The sequence below is a fragment of the Stegostoma tigrinum genome, chromosome 30 (genome assembly GCF_030684315.1).
Source record: "Stegostoma tigrinum isolate sSteTig4 chromosome 30, sSteTig4.hap1, whole genome shotgun sequence".
Classification (NCBI taxonomy): Eukaryota; Metazoa; Chordata; class Chondrichthyes; order Orectolobiformes; family Stegostomatidae; genus Stegostoma; species Stegostoma tigrinum.
In genome coordinates, this window is record NC_081383.1 from 27,652,939 (window position 1) to 27,679,313 (window position 26,375).

At 39.6% G+C, this 26,375-nt stretch overlaps 1 protein-coding gene across 2 annotated transcripts in view; it reads right to left on the minus strand.

Moving 5' to 3' along the window:
- The window catches only part of lonp1 (lon peptidase 1, mitochondrial), a 40,644-nt gene extending 14,834 nt beyond the window's left edge, over nt 1–25,810 (minus strand). Inside the window, exons 1-12 of one of the 2 annotated variants that reach the window (XM_048560029.2) lie at nt 25,277–25,810; nt 23,101–23,189; nt 21,643–21,762; nt 20,038–20,275; nt 19,411–19,472; nt 16,600–16,729; nt 11,945–12,028; nt 10,584–10,804; nt 6,853–6,991; nt 5,792–5,970; nt 2,124–2,211; nt 1,774–1,896 (exon numbers count right to left, since the gene is read on the minus strand). In XM_048560029.2, the coding sequence (XP_048415986.1) occupies nt 1,774–1,896; nt 2,124–2,211; nt 5,792–5,970; nt 6,853–6,991; nt 10,584–10,804; nt 11,945–12,028; nt 16,600–16,729; nt 19,411–19,472; nt 20,038–20,275; nt 21,643–21,762; nt 23,101–23,189; nt 25,277–25,780 (1,977 nt within the window). In that variant the 5' untranslated portion in view covers nt 25,781–25,810. The remainder of the gene's footprint in view (nt 1–1,773; nt 1,897–2,123; nt 2,212–5,791; nt 5,971–6,852; nt 6,992–10,583; nt 10,805–11,944; nt 12,029–16,599; nt 16,730–19,410; nt 19,473–20,037; nt 20,276–21,642; nt 21,763–23,100; nt 23,190–25,276) is intronic. The other variant, XM_048560030.2, reaches the window with a different exon arrangement.
- Nucleotides 25,811–26,375: the final 565 nt, after the last annotated feature.

Here is a 26,375-nt window from a genome sequence, read left to right on the forward strand (position 1 = left end):
CTCATTGTGGGAAGTCAGACAGTTCTAGTGCCCAGGGCCAAAATTTGTGCAGCAAGTATCCAGGAACATGTCCAGGTGCAGCAGCAACAAGGCTGAGTGTATCGTGGATAGCACATGCAGAGAGCTGGTCACTTCAGTCAAGATGCCATCAGTAGGGAAGGAATGGATAACCACCAGGCAAAGAAAGCAGACTGGGCAGGGTGTGCAGAAGTCCTCTTTCGCCATCCCCATGCAAAACAGATATACTGTTTTGGATTCTGTTTTGGGGGGGGGGGGGGGGGGTGGAGAAATGGCCTCAAGACAGAAGTTGTAGTAGCCAGGTTCATTACTCCCTTTCAGCAAACCCAACCATAGTGTAAGTGGAGTGAGTGTGGGAAGGTTATAATAAGATGGGATTCAAGGGGAACTGACAGACCTTTCTATGGTTGCAAATAAGATGGTATGCTGCCTTCCGGATGCTAGGATCAAGGATGTCTTGAAGCATCTAAATTCTGGAGCAAGAAGGTGAACAGCTAGCGGTCAGGGTGAAAAAAGGGATGAGACTCTTAAAGCAAAATGTAGGGAGATAGGAAGGAAGTTTAAAAAGTCAGACACCAAAAATGATCTCAGGATTGCCAACAGTGTCAAATACTAGTCAGAGTAGAAATAGCAGAATATAATTGATGAATACATGATTGTAGACATGGTAGAAGGAGGAGTGTTTCAGATTCCTGGATATTGGACTGGTACAGGTCCTAGCCCTACCTATCCCAGAACAAGTTGGCCGAGTTGCATCTGGGCAGGACTGGAGCTGATGTCCTGGGGGAAAGAGTTTGCTACAGCAGTGAGCAGGGTTTAAACAAAAATGACGGGGGGGGGGGGGGAGGAGGAGGAGAAGAGAGTGGGAACCTATATGGGGAGATAGAATGAGGGAAAACAAGAGCCAAAACAAAAGACCGACTGGGAAATAAGAAAGATGATAGGCAGAGAGTTCAAGGCGAAGAATCAAACAGGGTCACACTGCAAAATAATGGAAAAGGGACTAAGAATGTCAAAAGGGCAAACTTCAAGATCTTCTGTCTTAATGTGCAGAGCTCTCTAAAGATACTAAAGGTCTAAGCACAAGCCAGCCATGATAAATTGGGATTGTTACTTAAAAAATCTTATCGTGGACAGGCAATGATAAACATTTAAAGTGTGCATGGAAGAACTGCAACAATTGTTCATTCTTGTCTGGCACAGAAGTAAAACAGGAAAGGAAGTGCAGAACGGCTGACAAGGGGAGTTACGGTTAGTGTTAAAGAAAACCAGTCTTGAGCACTGGCAGCAGTTTAGATTTCAACAAAGAAAGACAATGGGAAAAATTACGTATATAGAGTCTTGTGTGGAGCATACAAACTGATCGAAAAAGGTTTCTATTGGTATGTCAAAAGTGAACCACATTACTATAGATTGAGTCAGACATATGCCAGACCAAGTTAAGGATGACAGATTTCTTTCCCTAAAAGGACATTAGTGAAACAGATGAGTTTTCATGACAATGTTAGTTTCATGGCACTATTACTGAGGCTTTATTTTGCTGATTTATCAATTGAATAAGCTGAATTGGTGGGTATGTACCAGTGTTTCCAGGATTTTAGGTACCTTATACTGTGAAGCCACAGCCTCTTTGCATTAACAGGCAGCTGAAAATTAGAAGCTATGTCAAGAAAGAGTGCTGCCATTTCAGTAATTTTACAGCAGGTCCAAGAAAGCAGAGCAAAAGTTCATACAGCAAGGGAACTCAAAACATACCTTTGACAAGTCAACGGGCACATCAAGATAATGATCCAGAAAGTTAAAATTCTGTTCTGGATCAAGAAGTTCCAGGAGTGCAGAGGATGGGTCGCCCTGATAACCGCGACCAATTTTATCAATCTGGAATAGGTACAACAAAAAAAAAGGCACGAAAATTTTGAGTAATGTAAATAGCAGTGGACAAGCAGCACTTAAGTCATCAATAAATGATCTGATTAAATGCAATGCAAAATTAAACCTGTATATGCGAAATGGCAGTCAAAATGTGAAGTTTTAACACCTTTTTTGTTAAACTCCTCAAAAATCAGGCCCCCATTGCTCTTAACAAATAATTTAGAGAATGTTACCTCATCAATAAGAACTAATGGATTTTCAGTCTTGGTTTTCTTCAAGCATTGAATGGCTTTTCCAGGCATAGCTCCAACATATGTTCTCCTTTGAAAAACAAAACATGAAGGTTGCTGCCACTGTTCACCACTCTTTATATGTAAATCACGAATATACATTCTACAGTTGATGGCAACAAATACACGAAAGATTCGAAATAAGCCAATAACAAGCAGATAGTTTGGTTGTTACGAATGGCCGTGAATGGGTCATTGATAGGTTAGCAAACTGGGCAGACCAAGTGGCTATGGAACTTAACAGACTAAAAATGCAGTGATGCATTTTGGCAGAACAGACGGAAAGCAGCAATACAAACATAATGGCACCATTTTTAAAACTGTGCATTGCTTTAGGTTGCAAGCCAAAATCAAGGCTACAGAGATTTAGCAGAATGGTTCCAGGCAACAAGAGGTTTCATTACAAGATTAGGCTAGTGGTGTTTTCAATGAAGTGCGTGCTGAAAGTAAAAATGATCTGGAACACTCTGTCCACAATGGTGGTGGATACGGAAATAATCTTTGATTTCAAAAAAAACTAGGTACATGAAGAAAATTAAAGAACACGGGGCGGGGGCAAGCAGGGCAAGCAGCTAATTAGGACTCACTGCAATGTAGGGAGCCAGCATTAATTCAATGGGCTAAAAAGGCCGCCTCATGAGGTGTAAATGATCAAGTATAAAAAAGTTGCATTTAAAAAAGCCAATGATAATTATAATTGGGATAGCAGCAAGAGGCAGGTCACTGTATTACCTGTTGTAATTTACTGTGAGTGAGTATGTTGTTTTGAAATGCTCAAAAACTCATTTTGATTAGCAATTTAAGAAGCCAAAATTCTCCCAGCTGATACCAGAAGAGGTCTGTGTTAGATTCTGAACTCGATGTAAAACATGATCCTGCGTTCAACCTCTTTATCCTGAATTTGACAGCAGACACCCAAAAGCAATCTTATTTCCTTTAACTCTCACATCTGTTGCGTATAGTGAATGTACTAATGGCTTTTTCCTATCTCTAATATCTGACGTTCATTATGATGCCAATCTGGGCAACTGGTGCACCTCAGAATACATAGCATTAACATCTTAGTTTACTAACCCATTAAAGATTGTGCAAATACGTACAGACACTTGGGAAAAAAAAGCATAAAGTTAGTACATCTTAGCAACTGTGCTATATACATACAGTCTATCCCTTCATAAGACCGTAAGACATAGGAGTGGAAGTAAGGCCATTCGGCCCATCGAGTCCACTCCACCATTTAAATGGCTGATGATCATTTCAACTCCATTTCCCTGCACTCTCTACGTAGCCCTTGAGTCCTTGTGAGATCAAGAATTTATCGATCTCTGCCTTGAAAGCATTTAACGTCCAGGCCTCCACCTCACTCCGTGGCAATGAATTCCACAGGCCCACCACTCTCTGGCTGAAGAAATGTCTCCTCATTTCCGTTTTAAATTTACCCTCTAATTCTAAGGCTGTGCCCATGGGTCCTAGTCTCCCCACCTAACGGAAACAACTTCCCAGCGTCCACCCTTTCTATGCCATACATTATCTTGTAAGTTTCTATTAGATCTCTCCTCAATCTTCTAAACTCTAACAAATACAATCCCAGGATCCTTAGCCGTTCATTGTATGTTAAACCTACCATTCCAGGGATCATCCGTGTGAATCTCTGCTGGACACGCTCCAGCACCAGTATGTCCTTCCTGAGGTGTGGGGCCCAAAATTGGACACAGTATTCTAAATGGGGCTTAACTAGAGCTTTATAAAGTCTCAGGAGCACAACACTGCTCTTATATTCCAACCCTCTTGAGATACATGACAACACTACATTCGCTTTCTTAATCACGGACTCTAACTGCAAGTTAAATTTTAGAGAATCCTGGACCAACACTCCCAGATCCCTTTGTACTTCTGCTTTACAAATTTTCTCACTGTTTAGAAAATAGTCCATGCCTGTATTCTTCTTTCCAAAGTGCAAAACCTCGCATTTGCTCACGTTGAATTTCATCAGCCATTTCCTGGACCACTCTCCTTGAAGTGTCTAAATCTTTCTGCAGCTTCCCCGCCTCAGTACAACCTGCCTGTCCACCTTCCTTCGTATCATCAGCAAACTTTGCCAGAATGCCCCCAGTCCCCTTCATCCAAATCATTAATATATAAAAAGAACAACTGCGGCCCCAATACTGAACCCTGTGGGACACCACTCGTCACCGGTTGCCATTCCGAAAAAGAGCCTTTTATCCCAACTCTCTGCCTTCTGTCAGACTGCCTATCCTCAATCCAAGCCAGTAGCTCACCTCTAACACCATGGGCCCTCACCTTACTCAGCAGCCTTCTGTGAGGCACCTTATCAAAGGCCTTTTCGAAGTCTCGATAGATAACCTCCACTGGGTTTCCCTGGTCTAACCTACTTGTTACCTCTTCAAAAAATTTTAACAGGTTTGTCAGGCACGACCTCCCTTTACTAAATCTATGCTGACTTGTTCTAACCCAACCCTGCACTGTCAAGGATTTAGAAATCTCATCCTTGACAATGGATTCCAGAATTTTACCAACAACCGAGGTTAGGCTAAATCGGCCTATAATTTTCCACCTTTTGCCTTGATCCTTTCTAAAACAAGGGGGTTACAACAGCAATTTTCTGATCATCTGGGACTTTCCCAGACTCCAGTGACTTTTGAAAGATCACGACCAAAGCCTCCGCTATTTCCTCAGCGACCTCCCTCAGAACTCTAGGATGTAGCCCACTGGGTCCAGGAGATTTATCAAAGTTTTAGCCCTTTTAGCTTTTCCAGCACTTTCTCTTTTGTAATGCCTACCATACTCAACTCTGCCCCCTGACTGTCCTTAATTGTTGGGATGCTACGCACATCTTCCACTGTTATTAAGTTCTTCAGCTACTTATCTCCCATCACTAGCCTTCCAGCATCAATTTGGAGCAGCCCAATATCTACTTTTCCCTCTTGTTTGTTTATGTATTGAAAGAAGCTTTTGCTATCATTTCTAATATTACTAGCTAGCCTACCTTAATATTTGATCCTCTCCTTCCTTATTTCTCTCTCCGTTATCCTCTGTTTGTTTTTATAGCCTTCCCAATGTTATGCTCGAAAACACCACAATGACAAATATTCTAATATATCATTAGAGTCACCATACCCCTAATGGAGCATGATTGGCAGCAAGGGTTTTAACAATTAATGCTACCTGCAGAAATTCTGTAGTACTACTTGTTTAATAAATAATGCTATGCAGCTATTTATAAAGAAAATGAGTACAAGTGAAAGAGCATGCAGCTGCACTACAGTACTGCACAGCCACAAATGGATCGGGAAGAAGTCATCCTGTAGGATTCCTGTTACTGATCAATGACTGATGTAAATGAGGACCATAAAATGCAGCTGTGTTGAAAACTGACTGAAGCAAAAAGAGATCACCACAAAATCTATACTCTTCGGATAGATGGTTACAAGCCTAATTTGCAGGTAAAACACAAGAACTGCATTTATTCCAATATTAATTTAACAACTATATGTGGAATGCCATTTGCAAGCTTTTACTACAGTTACAATCAGGTGTAAATACTAGGACTTTAGCAATGATATTACTGAAGTGCAGATGATTTACAATACCTGTGACCCTTGATTTCTGCGACATCAGTCATTCCTCCAACACTGAAGCGGAAATATTCTCTGTTTAATGCTCTTGCTATAGATCGAGCAATGCTGGTCTTACCAACTCCAGGTGGACCATAGAAACACAGAATTTTTCCTTGGGTTGTACCACGCAGCTGGCTAACTGCAATAAATTCCTGGAAACATGGCAGAGGTGTGCCATTACAAATTTAGGCTTACAGATTTACCACACCTAACAGAAGTGTCATATCATCAATACAATGAAAACGCTTTATAAAGCATCATTAAATTCAGTAGGAATTTCTTTAACTGAAGACCAGAGAGTACACGAAATTCTCAACTATTGGGAATAGCTGAGGCAAACAGTATAAATCAAATTAAGGGCATGCCCGATAAGCATGAGGGAAAAGGTAATGAGTTATGCAGGTAAATTTTGAAAAGGAAGATTGGTTGAATGCAGCATAAATGTAGTCAAGGACTGTTTAATTCAAAATGGCCTATTTAGGTACTGTATATCATAAAGTTTTGGATCAACATGGACTGGTTGCCACACTGGGATACATCTGACCTCTAAATTTAAGCAAAGTAAAAGGAGCACCTTTTAAACCCATTTGGAGTTCTCAGACAATGATGTAAATGTTTAAATTTTAGCGTATAGAAAACAATTCTCACCATACAAACGGACTTTCTCGTCAGCATAACAGCAACTTAATGCAGTCATTGTGAACAGATCGTGCTGCTGTAGCATACAGCCAGATACAACGTGCAATCTGTTGACTCAGGTTTGACTGCATCATGAGGGTAGAACATTTCAGAACAGCTTGAACTTAAGACCAGTCTCAGCCAGGGCACTCAAGCAGCGTCTCTAATTGGCCTCAGTAACTCAAGACGATATGGAAATCAAGGGACAATTTATCCAACTTTCCCACTGCAGGGAAATAGGTTGCATCTAAATTGGCATGCTTCTAGCTGGACAGCGCTGGTGGTAAAAAGTTTTATACTATCAGAGCACAGATCAAACCCCTTGTGATGTGTACGGCACTGACAATTGAGCATACCAGGATGCGTTTTTTGACCTCCTCCATGCCATAATGATCCTCCTCCAACACCTTGTTGGCTCGCTTCAGATCCATATTTTCTTCACTGCATTTTCCCCAAGGCATTGTTGTCAGCCAGTCCAAGTAATTCCGCGTTACACTAAGCCAGGTGAAACAAAAATTACAACCAACATCAAAAATATCAAAAGGAAGCTACAATCATGCATCTCACTAATTAATGACTATTACAGCATTGTCTATAAATTAAAAATCTAAACTTCAAACACTAAAAATTAGTTTGAAAGCACTGAGCAGATTTCATGCTAAATTGATGTTCAGCTGCTTAATTATCACAGTTTTACTCTATACAATGAATACACAATCTATTAATCTGCCAAACAGATATTTAGGATACACTGTCCCTTTAAAAGTTGAAAGTCTAAATAAGAGGCTCAGAGTTAGTGTCAATTAGGCTTAAACTAAGAATAACAGTCTGTTCTGTTACCTAATTATTTTAAATCTGTTTAAGAGCTATTATGATACACTTATGAAGCAGACAGGACATGAATTCAGGCCTTCTGGCTCAGTAGGGGCACTACCACTGTGCCACAAGAGTGCCAACAGACTATGTACTTGTAAATCCAATGTTAACCTGCCCACTGCCAACTAATTCGTAGTAACTGATCTCCGTAGGAAGGAATAAGCTTTGTTTCTCAGTAAAAATGTTGATACAGAATTGAAAAACAAGCCAGCAGCTTTTGTAAACAGATCAAAAATAACAGCCAAAATAAAAAGGAGTGACAAAGATATGAAGAAAAAGGATGGTTAGAATTCAGCAAACAGATGACTAACTGGTGTTACAGTTTAATTCCAGTCTCTCTAAGCCAAAGCAAAAAATGACAAAGTAATAGGAGCATTTCATTACACTAATAATAATAATAATCTAATCAAAATATCTATACATAATCACCTACAATCTAATTAAGTTCATTCAGGTCATTGAGGCGTACAACTTGTCCATGCCAACCAGATATTCAAAATTAATCTAGTCCCATTTACCAACATTTGATCCGTATCCCTCAAAATCCTTCCTACTCATGTACCCCATCCAGATGCCTCTTAAATGCTGTCATTGTACCTGCCTTCATCACTTCCTCTGGCAGCCCTTTCCTTCCATGCACCACCCTCTGCGTGTAAAAGTTCCCACTTAGGTCCCATTTAAAATCTTTCCCCTCAGCTTAAACCTACGCCCTCCATTTTTGGACTCCCCTACCCTGGGGAAAAGACGTTGACTATTCACCCTATCCACGCTCCTCACGATTTTATAAACTTCTGTAAGGTTGCCTCTCAGCTTCCAACGGTCCAAGAAAAACAGCCCCAGCCCATTCAGACTCTCTCTGTAGCTCAACCCGCCAACATTCCTGCAAATCTTTTCTGCACCCTCTAAAGTTTCACAAAATTGCTCCTATGGCAGGGAGACCAGAACTGAATGCAATATTCCAGAAGGGGCCTAACCAATGTCCTGTACAGCCACAACACAACCCCTTTACTCAATGCAGTGGCCAATAAAGGCAAACATTCCAAATGGCCTTCTTCACTATCCTGTCTACCTGCGACTCCACTTTCAAGGAACTATGAACTACCCAGGACCTCACCATTAAGTGTCTAAGTCCTGCCCTGATGTGCCTTTCCAATATGTAGCACCGCACATTTATCTAAATTAAATTCACTTCTGCTTGTGGTCAATGTTAAACCCCAGATGTTGATAGATGCCACTTCATTGACAGTAACACCATTGACTGTCAAGGGGCAGAAGTTTGATTGTCAGTATGATTCAATGGTCATTGTCTGGTGTTTGTGCAGTGGGAATGTTAATTGTCATTTTATAGCTTTTAATATCTGTTTAGAAACAATTTCAAAGAACAGCCGTACAGCACTCAATGTTGACTATGTTTCTCTCTCCACAGAAGTTGGACCTACTGAGTTTCTTCGGCAGTTTGCTTTTACAGGTGGTTCTGCCATAATTCACGTTTCGTTAACACAAATTTGCTGTAATGTGAATGATGAATGCTGTTTGGATAATGCAAACTTTCTGCTGTACAGGAACAGTGATTTCCTATAGCAATTTCCCTGTAACATGATTTTTAATGGCGATTCACAACTATCGCATTATAAGAGAACAAGCTGTATAATATTATAGTAGCCATTTTCCAAAATTCCCCCCTTTTACTTTATCTATTCTGGCTCGTTTCCTGTTTTAAAAAATCAAACAATATTTTGGCACACCTGTTCCATATTTCTGATTTATTTCCTGGCCAGCTAAATCCTCACTTCATTGATTTGTTTCTACCCTCCTTTTCTGTTTATGACAAAATAGACTTAATTTCTTGTATTCCCTTCCAATTGGTCCTCATTACTTCAAAGCTGTTGTAACACCCCCTATTTACACTTTCCCTTAAAACAGCCACACCCCAGTTCAGGTCACATAGTTCCTATTGTAGTAACCTATAAACAGTACCCTGCTTTCCCACAAGGCCTTTATTAATCTGGCGTTCATTTCTATGGCAGTTTGTATGTCGCTTTAACAACTTTGAGATTATTCTTCTTGAGATGCTACTCTTAAAGTTTGGGTCCTAGCCTCTGCTCTTCCATTAACTGTTCCTACTTACGTTGCTTGTTCTGATTTGAACGAAGACAACTAGATAACCTCAACCCACCACCCCGACCATGGGAGATCCCTTGCTCCGGTACCTGTCAGAAAACATATACATTTAGTGACTGCAAAAGGATACTATCTATCCTCTGAGTTATGGAAATCTCTATCACTTCAACATTTCTGGTCTATTTTGACACACGCAAGTCCAGATTCTCAGGTCCAAGGAATTACACGTGGCATCAATCACGCTAATATTCAATGAAGATCCATATTTCTGGCTGTGGAATGGATAGAATGTAATTGAAGAAGCGGCTGGAGATTACGGATCCTTGACACTACCCTAAGTAATGCTTTGGTCTTAGCTAATTGGCACAGTTAGTTCCTCTAGTGTTTAAATGAATGGATTATCCCGACTTTGAGAATGGATAATTAGCTTGAAGATATAAATATCCTTGAATGACGTAAATTGCAGTTGTGCGCAAGAATGTCTATTTTACATAATGGCTGTTTTGTATTGAGTAATGCAAATGTTTGCTCAGTCAAAGTTCAGTGTAATTTAACAGCTGTATTTAGCAAAAAATACTGTTAAATTCAACTGCAATCAAGATATTTCCATGGGAAATAACAGACCCAAATTAAAAATTATGGATCATACTAAATTAGCACAACTGTACCACCTTAATTCTGTGACTCTACTTTAAAACATTACTGATGTTTCACTGCATTTAGTATACTATCATATTATATTATTGAAAATAAATATTAACTTTATGTTTTAAAAATGTTTTTCATAGCATTTATCAGCCAGCTTAAATGTTTTCCATCATGCAAAGGGGCTATGGGAACACTCCTAATATTTTAACCCATCGTGACATTGATTTAACTGCCCCTTTCGCCCCAACTGCATTTCCATTCTACAAAAATAGCAATCCATTTCCTTTATCATCAGCCAATTTTAAACTTCAAGTTACAATTTTTGTTTAAGTTCTAAAGATATTGTAGAGCTCAGGAAACTATTCCTCCCCTCCTGAAAATCACCATCAGATGCTGATTCTGGAAAAAGGTGGTGTTTTGTAAATTTTCACAGGATTCTCACTTGAACTCAGAGGAATGATTATCCAGTAAGTTGAGTTTGTTCAGCTCTTCATCAATAACCTCCATGACATGCTTTGGAACAACCAGCTCCTTTAACCTCTCTCGAAATTTCTCTTCAATGGCATCTTTATCTTCCTTCTCTAGTCCCAGTTCTTTCTTAATAATCTTCAGCTGCTCCTGGAGCAAGTACTTACGATGAGTCTGCTTTATTTTCTCTTCTACCTAAGAATCATGAACAAATACATTGAGCTTTACACCACTTTGTATTTCACTAAGACATTAAACAATAGATCCTAAAAATGAGCTTTGGTCAGAAGCTTATGTTAGCGAGTTGAGAAGATATGTAGCTCAGGTCGAGGTTCTGGATGTGAGTTTGCTCGCTGTGCTGGAAGGTTAGTTTTCAGACGTTTCATCACCACTCTAGGTAACATCATCAGTGAGCCTCCGATGAAGTGTTGGTGTTATGTCCCGCTTTCTATTTGTGTTTAGGTTTCCTTGGGTTGGTGATGTCATTTCCTGCATTGGTGATGTCATTTCCTGTTCTTTTTCTCAGAGGATGGTAGATGGGCTCCAAATCAACGAATTTGTTGATGGCATTCCAGTTGGAATGCCAAGCTTCTTGGAATTCTTGTGCGTGTCTCTGTTTGGCTTGTCCTAGGATGGATGTGTTGGGATTGGGACAACACATCCATCCTAGGGCAAGCCAAACAGAGACACACACACACGAGAATTCCTAGAAGCATGGCATTCCAACCGGAACTCCATTAACAAACACGTTGATTTGGAGCCCATCTACCATCCCCTGAGAAAAAGAACAGGAAATGACATCACCAACCCAAGGAAACCTAAACAGATAAACAGAAAGCGAGACATAACATCAACGCTTCACTGGAGGCTCACTGAGGATGTTACCTAGAATGGTGATGAAACGTCTGAAAACTAACCTTCCAGCTCAGCGAACAAACTCACATCCAGAAACTTCCATGTTTTTAAATGAAAATCCAAGGTTACAAAGCTTTCTTGAAGCACCACGCAAAAATTCCCTGACATGTGTAAGTATTCTGCCCTCTGTGGTACCAGGACATGTGCTCCATCTCAGGCTGGACTAAATTACCCAAATTCAGATACAACAAGCGGCACAACTGGCTTTAGGTTTACTAGTTAGGAACAACAAAAATGTCCTGTATGGATACAAGTCAATCCAGATGCCCTTGGTAATCCACAATTCTCACAGATAAATAAGGACCAGGTTTGCAACAATCTGGAAGGTGATCAGGCTTTTTGAACAGTAACAGGAGCATCAATCAGGTCTTGAGAAAGCAAGGGAAGAAAACAAAAAGCATAAAATGATTGTGCCATCACCTCTCGTCCAAGACGCTGCTGCAGTTTGCTCAATTCAAACTCTTTTTTCAACAGAGAGAGTGCCTTGTACAGTCGATTTGGAATCTAAAGAAACAAAACAGAAGAAAGCACACCAGGTCAAGTCATCCATTCACTGGGTTTCATAGGCATAAAACATGAAATGTTGCAACACTAATTCATCAGGTCTGTATTTGCAGATTATTCAGTTGATACACAGTTTGCCTTAAAATATTTCCACCAGGCTTAAAGAGGCTGGGTTTGGAAGTTGACAGATAAAAAGATATTAAAAAAATACGTGCACTGAGTCATGGTAAGAAAGTCAACAGGACTTGGAAAATTGCAGAGTTTAGGAATGAATAGCAAGCAGAGTGATGGAGGTTTCCAAAGACAGATAATGGAAACAACATCTATAAAAAAATTCATTCATGGAATGAGGGCATCACTGGTTAGGCCAGCATTTATTGCCCATCTCCAATTGCCCAGAGGGAAGCTTAGAGTCAATCATATTGCTGTAGGCCTGGAGTCATATATAGGCCAGATCAGGCAAGGATAGCAGTTTCCTTCCCTGAAGGATATGGGGGAGCTAGATTAATTTGTCCATCAAGTGACAATAGTTTCATCATTAGACTCGTCAGGTATTTACTGAATTCAAATTCCACCATCTGCTATGGCTGGATTCAAACCTGGAACATTAGCTGGGTCTCTGGATTAACATTCCAGCAATAATACCACTAGGCCGTTGCCTCCCCGGACATGGAGAGATTTGAAGATGAGCAAGTTATGGGGCAATGAGGAACTGCACGTTTGTGGAGGAGGAAGAAAGTGAAGAAAAGACGTATGATGTTAAACAGATCAATTGAATAAATTAAAAAGGTATGAGAAGTAGAGGATGGTAAGGCTGCAGAGGATACAATCAAACTTTTATTAGAACATTCCCAAGGATGATGAATCACCATTATGTGGCTAGACTGGAGAACCATGGGTTGTTCTCCTTCAATAGGCAGGTAAAATTATGATGGGTTTGGATGAAAAGAATAAACAGAAGCTGTTTTAATATTTCAGTGAGACAGTTACAGAGTGGAGGATAGAAAGTGAAAGTAGTTTTACTGACAAGTTTATTGGACAATTATCAGGGATGCAGTCAGCATTGCAGAGCACAAAACAGGCAAGGAGACAGATGAGCAGTGAGGGAAGCTTTTAAAGCCAGTGAGTGAGCTACAATCTTTGTTCTGAAACTAAGATGGAGAAGGGTTTACTTTTAGAAAGCGTGGAAAGACAATTCTAACTATGTCATGAAATAGGACAGGGCAATTGTTATTTTCTTCAACGTAGGGAAGAAAGTAAGATTACCTGAAATAAGTGGAATTACGGTAGATGTTGTTGTGGAGGCTAGTGAACAGGTAGTGGAATTTAAGCTCATTTTTGGGTAGAAGGAACAGATTAGATAAGATTAGGTTTCCTATAGTGTGGAAACAGGCCCTTCAGCCCAACAAGTCCACACCCCTCCTTGGAGCATCCCACCGAGACCCATCCCCTTATAACCCACACACCCCTGAACACTATGGGCAATTTAGCATGGCCGATCCACCTAGCCTGCATATCTTTGGACTGTGGGAGGAAACCGGAGCACCCGGAGGAAACCCACGCGGACACGGGGAGAATGTGCAAACTCCACACAGACAGTTACCCAAGGCTGGAATCGAACCCGAGTCCCTGGCGCTGAGGCTGCAGTGCTAACCACGGAGCTACCGTGCTGCCCTAGATATATCAGTAAATTCCATCTGAACAAGTAATGAAGGAAAGGAACAAGGGGAGTGGAATATATCAGAGGAGCCCAAAAACAAAACTTTCTCCCTCTCTAAGTACATCTTTCCATGCTGTCATCTAATCCTCCTATTCCTGTTTCCAGCATGTATGCATCTACTGTAGTACACCAACCAACCACTTACCTTCTTTAATCTTTAGTATTTTGTATAATCTGTTCAAAATTTAGAAATAAAATTCTATTCCAACTTTTGGGAAGTTTTTTAAAATCATGTCCCTTTCAGTTGTGGGAGTTGATGCAAAGAAAAGCTCATTTGTATAACCCACTCTATATCAAAAGCATTCTAGCATTTAAGTCCCCCTATTTTTTAAAAATCTTTGCTCATAAATTTAATATATTATAATCAATGGCTCAATTGCGATGAGATAATGCCTAGCTGATTTTAGTACTCAACAAGTCAGATCGTCAACATATAGAAATATATAGAAAATATAGATCGTAATTATTGTTTTATTTTTGATACCAGGTATGGAGGGACTGTCTTATGAGGAGGGTCCAATAGATTGGACCTGTATTCACTGGGAAGAGTGAAAAGTGACCTCATTGAAACATTCAAGATTCTTAGGGGACTTGACAGGGCAGATGCAGAAAGGTTCTTTCCCTTTGTGGGAGTCTAGGGCCAGAAGACACAAATGTGACATCTGAGTTTAAGGCAAAGAAGAGGAATTTTTTCTATGAGAGGGTACTGAAGCCAGGGAATTCTTTAGTGCAGAGGGGTGTCAAGCTTGGGTCATTAAGTATATTTAGTGCAGCGACAGATTTTTAAACAATATGATGAATGGCGAGTAGATTCAGTGGACCGAATGGCCTACTTCTGCTCCTAAATCTTGCGGCCTTATCAGAATAAACTCTTAGTAAAATGTAAGCAGTCTTTGTTTTAACAGTATGAGCAATAACGATTACCAACAGAAATGATCAAGAACCCAGTTTATAACCTTATAACACAGAACCAAAGATTTTTAACACAGTAGAAACAACCCATGCACTCTCTGTAGATTAAACAGAAAACAGCAGCCGTGAATCACAATCAGAACAACTTGTACAACCTTACAAACATTGTTGTACTTCTAATATCATCATTTAGTGTTGTACTTCTAACAAGGCCTGGTGTGATTCATTTAGAAAGAAAGAGAGAAAGTGTATCTTCTATTTAATACGTTGAGAAAATTTATTTCAAATCTAACTGGAACGAAATAACTCAAACATTATGATGCTCCTGGCTTAGTATCCTTCAAATGTTATACTACACCTGACACAGTTTCAATTCCTTTTCTATTTTAAAAATATTAATAAACTTCACTTCTTTTCCATTCACTGCAGCCCAACACTTCAGTCTGAGATGAAATAATAACTTATCTGAAAGTAATTTCATTTTTTGGGGAACACTGCTTTGTCCGCTACTTAATTGGAAAGCTTCTCAGCTCTGAGTTTGATACATGCTTTTCTTCCAAACGACTTTCCAGCACAAGCTAAAAATGAAAGTTGGACCTGGAAAGTCCTCCCACAAAATCCTCTGGTCAGTTCCCTAGTAAGTCTGAGCAACTCCCTTTTACCTCAAATTAAGTCTTGCAGTTTTTAAAGCTTATTATTAATCCCAATACTCACAGTGAATATAGAATTCCAAGAATCTAAGCTTTCAGTAAACAATATTAAAAATAGATACATCAAATCTCACAGCTTCATAGAACATAGAACAGTACAGCACAGTACAGGCCCTTTGGCCCATGATGTTGTGCCAAACTTTTACCCTAAACTTAAAGGTCTATATAACCTCCACCCCTACCTTATACTATCATCCATATAACTATCTAATAGCCGCTTAAGTGCCCCACATGAGGCCAACTCCACTACCCTATCCACGCTCCTACCACTCAGAGTAAAGAACTTACCTCTGACGTCTCCCCTATATTTACCTCCATCACGACATATTGTTCTATTCAAGTCATTGTATGTGCTGGTGGTGCAGACAAGGACACTGCATGATCTCCAAGGTGAACACCCTTTTCAAGAACTACAAAACTGCTCAAGTCCTAATAGATTGCTGAACCCAAGCAGTGTGTCATCAAAATATTAGTTAATTTACTTGAGCACCTGATTCTGTTATATCTTGATGGTGTGTCTTACAGGCCATGCTTCTTTAAATTTAAGCTAAGTGGCTAAGAAAAATCAGTCTATTTTCTCACATTTCCTAATCACTTTCTCCCTCTGGGAATGTACATATTGCTCTCAATTATACTGTCCACTTCAAAGCCTTTCCCTGGTCATAAACATGATAACTGTATTACCTTTTTAAATGGAAAAGTTTATTAATAGTTCTTACTTCATACTTCAACATGTTAGCGTGTTTCATGAGAACTGAGCCTCATTGACAACTTGATCATAGGTTCAAGGTCTCCTTCAATGTTACTCTTTACCGCAAATAAGTGATTTGCCTTGGATTAAAAGGCAATTGATTCATAAATAACCCCTAGGAAAGGACATATGCCATTTTTAGAGTGTAGAACTTCCACACGAGAAATGGGACAACACGCTTCATTTCAACAAACCATTACAGTGGTCCAAGAAGATGGCCCATCATAACGTTTGCAGGACATGTAGGGAATGGTGTGCACGTCGTGTGTGTGTATAAAAGTAAGATAACATAAGACTTTAGGTGTTCTGAAGAACTGAAATTCATTTCCACTTTGTTACTACGCATGTCTCAAAAGCACTGATAGCAGCAGAGCTGCATTGTGCTCAATTAAATTATTAACACCTTATTCACAGCAACAAAATAATGGGGAAAATGGGAAACCTGTAATGGCCTTTTCTATTTGAACAGACATCTTACGTTGGTCTCCTCCAGCACTTCCTGTAGCTCATGTGATTCTGCGCCCGTAAGTGCCGCTCCCATGTCACTCAAATAAATTGGGTTATCCACCACTCTCTGTCCTGCTTGCATCATCTGAAGCACTGACTCTCTGAAACAAAATGTATAAAGCAACAGTTACTTTCACGCAAAAAGTGACCTTGAACTAGACAAGCTGATCAAAATTCTGGAGGAGTGTGTGCATTTTGCAGCTGAACAACGGCTCACAAACCTTACGGAGCTTTTTTTTGAGGAAGTATCTAAGAAGATTGATGCGTGCAGAGCGGTAGACTTTAACAAGATTCCACACAGTAGACTAATTAAAGTTAGGTCACATGGGCTTCAGGGTGAACTTACAAATTGGATGCAAAATTAGCCTAACAGCAGGAGACAGTGTGATGGTTGAGGGCTATTTTTGTGACTGGAGGCCTGTGAGTAGCAGTGTGCCACTTGGATCGGTGCTGTGTCCACTTTTGTTTGTCATTTATATAAAATAATTTAAATGAGAATATAGAAGACATGGTAAGTTTATAGATGACACCAAGACTGGTGGTACAGTGGACAGTGAAGATGTTCATCTAAGATTACAAAGAAATCTTGATCATTTGGGTCAACGGGCTGGAGTGGCAGATGGAATTTATTTTGGATATATCTAAGATATTGCATTTTGGCAAAACAAACAAGGAGACCTAGGGGTCCAGGTACATAATTCTTTGGAAGTTTGCATGACGTATAAATAGGATGGTTAAGAAAAGATGTTTAGCATGCTTGCCTTCATTGCTCAGATTTTTGAATATAACATCCCAGCTCCAGTATTAAGGTTTATATTAAAGGACATTGCTGAGGCCTTTTCTGGAGGACTGTGCCCAGTTCTGGTAACTCTGTCTAAGAAGGATATAATCAAGTTGGAGAGGGTTCAAAAGAGATTTACCAGGAAGTTGCCAGGAATAACAGGTTTTGAGTTACAAGGAAAGGATAGGACCTTTATCATTGTAGATTCGGAGGTTGATGAGTGACCTTATTGAGGTTTACAAGGTCACAAGGGGTATAAGATAAGATGAATGACAGGTATCTTTTCCCTAGAGTGGGGGATTTCAAGATTGGGGGCATATTTTTAAGTTAAGAGGAGAAAGACTTCAAAAGACATGGTGCATTTATTTTTTAAACACAGAGGGTAGTTAGAGCACGGAATGAACTTCCTGAGGAAGTGGTAGAAGGAGATACAGTTATAATGTTTAGAAGACATTTAGGGAACATGAGTAGGAAATATTTGTAGGGATATGGACCAAGCATAGGCAGATGGGACTAGTTTAGTTTGGGATTATGACTGGCATGGACTACCTGGACCGAAGGGTCTGTTTCCATGCTGTATCACTCTGTAATAACTGTTATTGATGTGAACAGTCATGACAATGCCTGTATCTAACAACATACAATGACTCAAAGAACAGCTTCCAATTATGGTAAGACAGCATCCAATGGTTCTATTTACCTTATCTCCCAACTAAATAACCAAAGTATTGCAGTCAGTGGGGAAAAACAGCACTCTTTGCCAACTTCAATGAAGGCAGCCATAGAATATTCAGTGATCATCATGGCATTGATTTGCTCTTTCTCAACATTGGTTTGAATCTGGCACTAAAAACTGAGCACATCCAAGCGCACAGTGCTGCCATTAAGTGGAGCTAGGTGCCAATCACCTTGGCATATTACCAAATAGAACAATCCAGGAAGTATAACCATTTTCCTTAAATTCTAAATTAAATTTTACTGTGTGAACTAAATGATTGTGACAAATATACGGGACAAGTTAGAAGTTTAAATATCAAACCTCAAAAATAATGCGCATCTATTTTTACCATATTGAGAAATTTGGCAGTCACAAATGTCAAAATGATTTTCCAGGCCCCAGCAAGGTTTTTCAGTCGTAATTAAGAACTGAGTTTCAATTAAAAAGTTATTTCTCAATCAACAAGAAACAATTAATACCAGTGCTATTACAGCTCATCAATTTTCTAATGATTGTAATCTGTGGGCACTTCAATAGTGCGCAACTAGTACGGAATCAGCGACAGCATAACAGATAGTTTTGCTGTCATTACTACTGCAATATCTGGCCTGTTGTACTTGTTGATAGCACCGATTGAAGTTATTACATAATTTTGTTGTCAAAACTCAATTTCAAAAGAAAACAATTCTTGCACATTTTGGTCATCAGTTGCTGTAAGCAGTTGGCATTAATGCATCATCTGATGGAAACCAAATACAACATAGCTAACACCTTTCAAAATGTAGCTGACTCAAGTTGCTAAAAACAGCAGTCAATTATGTATAAAAGGAAAATCATGTTCTGACCAGCTCCCAATGATCAGGGTAACAAAATGTGCAGGTGGATGAACACAGCAGGCCAAGCAGCATCTCAGGAGCACAAAAGCTGATGTTTCAGGCCTAGACCCCATGGTCAGGGTTTCACTTTTTGAAAGTCATTATTCCTCTGTACTTTCTGCCTTAATTCTGATTCATTCTCTGCAAAGACCTTAATTTGCTGAAGATCTCAACTCCCTCAGTCTCCATTTCTTCTCCCTGCAAACTGCCAGATTTAAAGCCTAGATTTATAATCTAATTACTGCTTCTCAATTTAACTCCACTTTCTGAAGTGATAGAGGAGTCCTGAAACTTGAACTTCATTTAGTCTGTCATTTATAAAAATACCTCCCAAAATGGCATGCACAGGAAGAAATTGAGTGATTTTAAAAACTGTTTAAAAAAAGCATAAAATGTTCCAACACTTACCTATAAAGTGGATTAAGGGCAATGATGTCACGTATTGTTTTCACAATTTCTGCTGTAAGTGCCTGTCAAGAAAAGGCAGACACTATTCAACCATTCCACGTTTCAGGAAGTTTATATTTAATATTTTAAAACACAGACAACAAGCTATTTCACATTTATAGTTTAATAACATGTGGGGCCAGCATAGCCTGGAAGCACAGAGGAAGAAAGTCCCAGCCACAGACAATCACACACCTACACCTGTCTGCAGTGCCTCAGGGTTAGTAAGGGAAAGGCAGGTCAAATCAGAGTTCCTGCAATCAGTGCTTTGTAGGTAGAAAGTAAGCACACAATAAATCTGGACTCTGATACCTACAATAGCTAATCACACGATTTCACTAAAATCCTCCCAATAGCAGCCTTCACAATTTGTCCACAATTCTGGAGGCTGCTTGTTACTATCAACTCAGAAGACATCACTACTTTAGAAACACTAGGAAGAGTGTAAATTTCCTTACGCCAAGATCTTTATTTGCTCTATATGATGAAGAAAAAAAATAAAAGCATGGAAATAGGAATGTGTACTAAATTAAAATAAACTGATTTTGGGAAGAAGTGGGTCTCACAAAAATCACTTTTACAACTTACCTTAACCTCTTCTGTGACTTGAAAGTCTTCATGGACTACATTTTCCACTTCTACCATTAACAGTTCACCCAATGGAGCAACAAGCGACTCTACGTTTGTATCCACGGTTGAGGATTGGCTACCTGCTTCGTCAGTTCTTTGATGTTTCTGTTCCCCCTGTGTTTTATCTTTATTTTGCTCAAATTCTGAAGGAACCATTTCATCACTGTTTACTTCCAACTGTCTGTTTAATTGGATTCTAGGGAATTAAATAAAAAGAAATCTTGGATCCATTACTTAGTCTAATAAAAGACAAAAAAAATTTAAAAGCTGTAGCCTTGTTTCAATGACAATACCCACACCTCAGTGTCTCATGGTTGTGGATTCAAGTCTCATTTTCAATATTTCAACAGTACTTTTTGACTTTAAAATGTTTTGGGATATTCTGTGGGTGTAGCTACATAAATGCATCTTCTTCCTTAAAAATTCAATATGACTGGGAAAATATTCCAAAAAAAATGTGAGCTTGCAAGTGAAACAGACAAAATAGCAAAAGCATCAAGGGAAGAAATTAAGAATTCAAGATTTTATTAAACAGTTTTAAAGTTAAGGTTTCAAGAGGGGAAGATAGGAGGAAGGCAGAAAGGAGAATGGGAAGAGGTACATGGCAAAGAGGATGATCTAAGAGAAGGATGCGACAGACAGAATAATGGAGGGGTGTGGGTATGTATAGAAGGAGAGGAGAGGGAAGTGACAGGATTAGAGAAGTATGAGAAGCAGCTAAGCTTGGCAATAGCAGCTGGATATTTCTGTTGAGCTCAGCAGCAGTTAGTGGCCTGTGGTCCAAAATCAATGTGTCCAGGTAGGTCCTGTGGCCTCAAACAACACAATGGCATGGAGACAGTGTGCAAATCACATGACTTGGACTGACATCAAGTTTGAAATGGCAGGTGGTTGCTACAAAATTGTGCCAATTTGGTCAAGTAAGATCCTATAGTACTAGCAATGCACAGAGGTTTCCAGTCCCAAAAACATAGTGGTGTTGAAGGAAAACAGTGCTAAAAGCGACTTTAAACATGGATTAACACAGTGGGGAGCTGGAGGAACAAAGCAGGCCAAGCAGCATCAGGAGAGCAGGAAAGCCGATGTTTCTGGTCGAGACCCTTCATCAGAATTTCTGAAGAACGGTCTCAACCCGAAATGTCAGCTTGCCTGCTCCTCTGATGCTGCCCGGCCTGCTGTGTTCCTCCAGCTCCCCACTGTGTTATCTCAGACTCCAGTATCGGCAGTTCTTACTATCGTTAAACATGGACTTCCTGCATTATATTCTTCTATTTGGAGACCATAATGCAATTTACACTAATACTCCTTTTCCTTACTCCTCCGCATGAACTACTGAGCAAAACTGGTTGGACATAGGATACAACTAACACTGCAATTATTATTGATTGGGACCTAATTAATGTAATTGTATTTAACTAGTATTTTAATTTTTATAATTTTTCCACGTTGACAATTCATACTTCTTAATCTGTTTACAATATGACATTACAACGGAATTGTAAAAGTAAACTCAGTTTATTGTAGAGTTGGAAATCAAGTAACGCAATCCGATGTCTAACTTACCTTCTGTGTCCCATTACAATCATGCGCAATCTGTCTCCTAAATCTTGCATCTCGTGGATCTGGACAAATGTTCCTATCCGGTAAATTTCATTCAAGCTTTCAACTGCATCAGATTCATTGCTGTGAGTTTACAGAGAAAAAGATAACTTTGTATTTCTTTGCTTTGTTCTATACTTGCAGACCAAAAGGCAGCAGAACGTCAAGGTGGTTTCAAAACAAATCATTGGATGCATCCCATTTTTAGAAGTTACCTTCTCTTCAATTAATACTGACTGCAAGTCAGTTTAATCTAAGAGGTGCAGTCTGACTTAAGTGAAACTGAAGTAGTCATACTTCCCTATTTTTCTTAACAACCTATTGGATATTATTACACATCTCTGGAAGAGGTTGGACTTGAACCCAGGCCTCCAGGTCCAATGTTAGGGACGGTATTACTATGCCTCAACATTTTACTTCACTTTTATAATTTTCTACCTTCCTTTCTTGAATTAGCTTTTCGGTTGTTTTCCAGCTGTGATCTCAGTAAACTAGTCGTGTAGAGGAGAACTTTATCTATCGCCCTCAAGAAATACTGCAGAACCAAACTTGCTTCTTAGTTAATGGTTGATGGTCAACATGCAAGCTGGACAGTAAGTGTTAACAAATTTTCAATGACTCCTGCAGAGGTTAGGGAATTGGAGGAAAGGAAAGGCCTGGTTGGTATCAAACCAATTTCAATCGTGTCCCTAACCTATAGATGGTGAAATTTCTAACAAGATTCACTATGAAGATCAGGAATGAAAACCTACAATTTATTCCCTAATCTCAATTAAGTCAGTTACTGCAACTCAGCACCAGGACAAGATATGGGTTCTTTAAACTCATTGGTTACTGGGCCTTTCAGGGAGCCAAGGCAGAAATCACAATAAATGAAAAACTGCCATTTATAATATCTATTCTAATATTCAGTATGCAAGAGCTGCTACAGCCACATTTAAATAGAAAATAATAGAACAGGAAATGTCTGTTCATTTAAGTTAAAGACATAGACGTCTTTGCACAAGCTAGATTTAAATGGTCATGATCAGTTAAAATATCTATTCTTAGGCCAACCAACTTATGACATCACTCAAGATTAAGCATACTTACCTGCTAAGTGCAGATGTTTATTGTCCTCTATTGTTGGACATGATTTATTTTCTCTTAGGCCTTTCTAGGAATCTTGGAATCATAAGCACAGAGATAGGCCATGATTATACCAACTCTATGGAAGAGCTAATTTAGTCCAGTCCTCTATTCTTTTCCCAATATCGCTACAAGTTTCATTGTTTGTACATTCTGACTATTCTTTAAGCATAACTTACATTATACACTGATGCTTCGCTGATACACATTCTACAACCCTGTGATGTGCCATGTTGCATCTATGCAGAATGTTAGATGTTAGTACAAACCACTAAAATCTTAAATATTGCTTACCTGTCATCTTTTTTAAGAAATACTCCGGCATATGGTTGAGCCAAACGCACTTTTCTTCGAAGGAGTTCCATTAACTTTTTGTTCTTTACCTATACAAAGGGAAAAATATTCACATTTGTGCAGTCACCATTCTTGCATTAAACTTTTAGTATCTGAGATGTGAAATTTAACACCAAAGCAGAATACCAACATGCTTTTCTCATTCAGTCTTAAAAGATTATTCACCACTGTTTATGGAGGATGTACTTGTGTGCATGCACACATGGAATACATGTTGTGGGATGGATATCTGAGTGCTCAGCACTTTCAAGTAATTCCAATTAGCAGATCTTCACATCACCCAAGTTAGAAAGCTATTCCCCCACAGTACGCATCATAATCTGTCCTCGCCACATTCAGAAAGTGAGTAAGATCACACTTAACTGTGGAATGGTGAAAGCAATTAATTCAGCAGAGATGAAACCCAGTACCTATCTAGTTTGCATAACTGAGTACTACAAAAAGTTAGGCATTTATCTGCAGAACTACTGTGAATGTTATACAAGGTATTCTAAGCCATCAAAAACAGAAATTGCTGTGAAGCTTCTCAGAAAGAGTCACAGGACCTGAAATGTTAACTGTAATTTCTCTTCACAGGTGCTGACAGACCTGCTGCATTTTTCCAGCAATTTTTGTTTTTGTTTCTGATTTATGGCAGCCACAGTTCTTTCAGTTTTTATTTAGTATTCTAAGCTATGGTATACTTAAGAGATTCACTATTAAGTTCTAATCAATTTTAATTTTTTTTCCCTCAATTTTATTGTCTTGCTTTTAAATGGAAAACACAATTAACTCCTCATGCTTGGTTGGTATTCTATTTTTGAAGAGGGAATAGAGGAAGAGCCATGGAGGATTGTTGATTTTAGATGAGAAAGAAATGTTTTTAGAACAAGATATTTTATCTGATCTTAAAATCCATTTATTCACAAGGTTGACCATAACTCACTTGTAGTCTCAAGTTCCAGTAAAAGGGTATTAATCAGCAAACAGGACTTTTCCATTGTTTATGCAACCAGACTGGCTGTCCTCTTCTAGCTATCTGACAAACAGCACCAAATACAAAAAGTACTGGATGAGTCATCTATCCAAAGTGGAAAGTCAGCGGCCCTCAAGGATTTTACTGCTGCTTTTGAATTGTGGATTACCACAGACCATTTTTAACCATGTAGTGTAGTTTTCTACCAAAATATATTTGCATCTGTAACGAGTGATATATCAAATCATTTCTGATCAACTCCCAATTACTCCAATATGCAATATCACAATGCTTATAATCAAGTCTATTTTGTGTCTCATGAGACTTTTCTTAGTCTGTAAAGCATAGAGAATTTCAAATAAGAAAAGTGCCAGAGAAACACTAAGTCTAGTAGCGTCTGTGGAGAGATACAAAGTTGCGAGTCTGATGTTATTCTTCTTCAGAACTGAACAAAGTTGGAAGATTATGGTTTTACGTTGCTAACAAAGTGGAGGGGTGGAGCAGATGGGGGTGAACAAAGTAAACGATAAAGGTACTTTTGAAGTAGTACAGGAGGCATATCGATGAAAATAGGTCCAAATGGCAGGTATGAGCAGTCAAAAATGGATTAGCTTTGCTGAGCACAAACCCAAACAAACGACCCTGGGAGTGAGTGAAATCAAAAACGGAGGACAGAAATTACTCAGCGCCACGTTGATTCCTGAAGGCTGTAACGCGCCAAAGAAGGTGATTCCCCCCCCCCCCCCCCCACCTTGCTGGAGTACTGCACCAGGCCTGAAATAGAATTGTAACCAAGACAGCAACAGGTCAGAAGACAGAGGGGAGTGTTGCGCATAGCAGTCTCCCGGCCTGCGTTTGGGCTTACCAATTTGGAGGCAAGTGTAAGGTAACTTTGCTACAGTAAGTGGTTAAACGCGTCTTTAACGTATGATATTGAAATTCGTACTCTAAAATAATCAAATTAAAAGTTGTCCTTAAGTCTCAAATTTGCAAATGAAAACTACCTTGGGTAATATAAAATAGTTTGGAACGTAATAACTATACATTTTCCCGTTTAAATCCACTCATCCAAATATTTTGCATTTAAAGTTCCCATTCGCGCAACGTTTCCCATCCATCAACGACTGTCACATTCTCAAAAACGTTCTCCAGAATTCCTACCTCAATTATTTTAATAAATCTGGGGAACACGGGGTTCCTAGTGACGGCGATCAAGGGGACATTGGGAAAAACATCCGGCACGATCATAGGGGAGAGCGCAGTCATGGAAGGGGGCATACCCGCAGCCCCTTCCCCACCTCCACCATCCCCGGTCCCGTCTTCCACGCCGTCATCCCCCGAATTAACCGAACCACCACTGCTCTTTTCACTGAAGTCCTGGAAGCTGCAGGTTTGCTGCAATCGGGGATTAGATTGCGAAAGGAGCCCGGATTTCTTGCCATTGCAGCATGCTGATCCTGCTACCCTGGTTACCGTTCTGCACCGGCCGCAGCTCCGCAATCCCTCAAAAGCTACCGAACGGTACCGCTTTATTGAGAAAACAACACTGGTCTCACTGTTACGCCCGGCTGGAGCAAAGTTCGTCACCACATCGAATAGTCGATACCCTGGTGTGCCTCTATTCAACCAGCGAGATATGGAGGCAAGTCGTATGTAGGCTGCCATCTTGATTACTAATCCTAAACTCCCACAATGCCTCTCGGCGATCTCTCTGCTGAACTTCGGAGAGAATCCGTGCCACGCCTTGATTGGCTAAAATAGTTACGGCTACGGAGAAAACATTTTGAGTCCCTTCCTCTGACTTCCCACCTTTTCCACCTGTATAAAATCTTCCAGAAAACTATCCATTCTTTTCTGAAAGTCAGCTTGAACCTATACCCACCGCAATTCCAAGTAGTTGTACTCGTCAGACAAGGAAAGTTGATAATTTGGGATACCATTCAGCTTTTGCGTTTGGAACAATTGGACACTGGTTGCCCCAGTAGCATCAAACCAATTACATGCAACAAAAGTGTCCATTTTATAAAGGGGCATAAACAAAAAAAAAACAAAAAGAAGAAAACCACTTAAGACTGCAACAAGGATTATTTTTCTGATGTGGAGGTGTCAGTGGTTGGACCAGGGTGGACAAATTCAGAAGTCCCACAACACCAAGTTATAGTCCAACAGGTTTATTTGAAATCACTAGCTCTTGAAGTGCTTTGTTCTTTGTTAGGCGAACATGTATCCATATGAATTATACAGTTCTACATTTTTACAT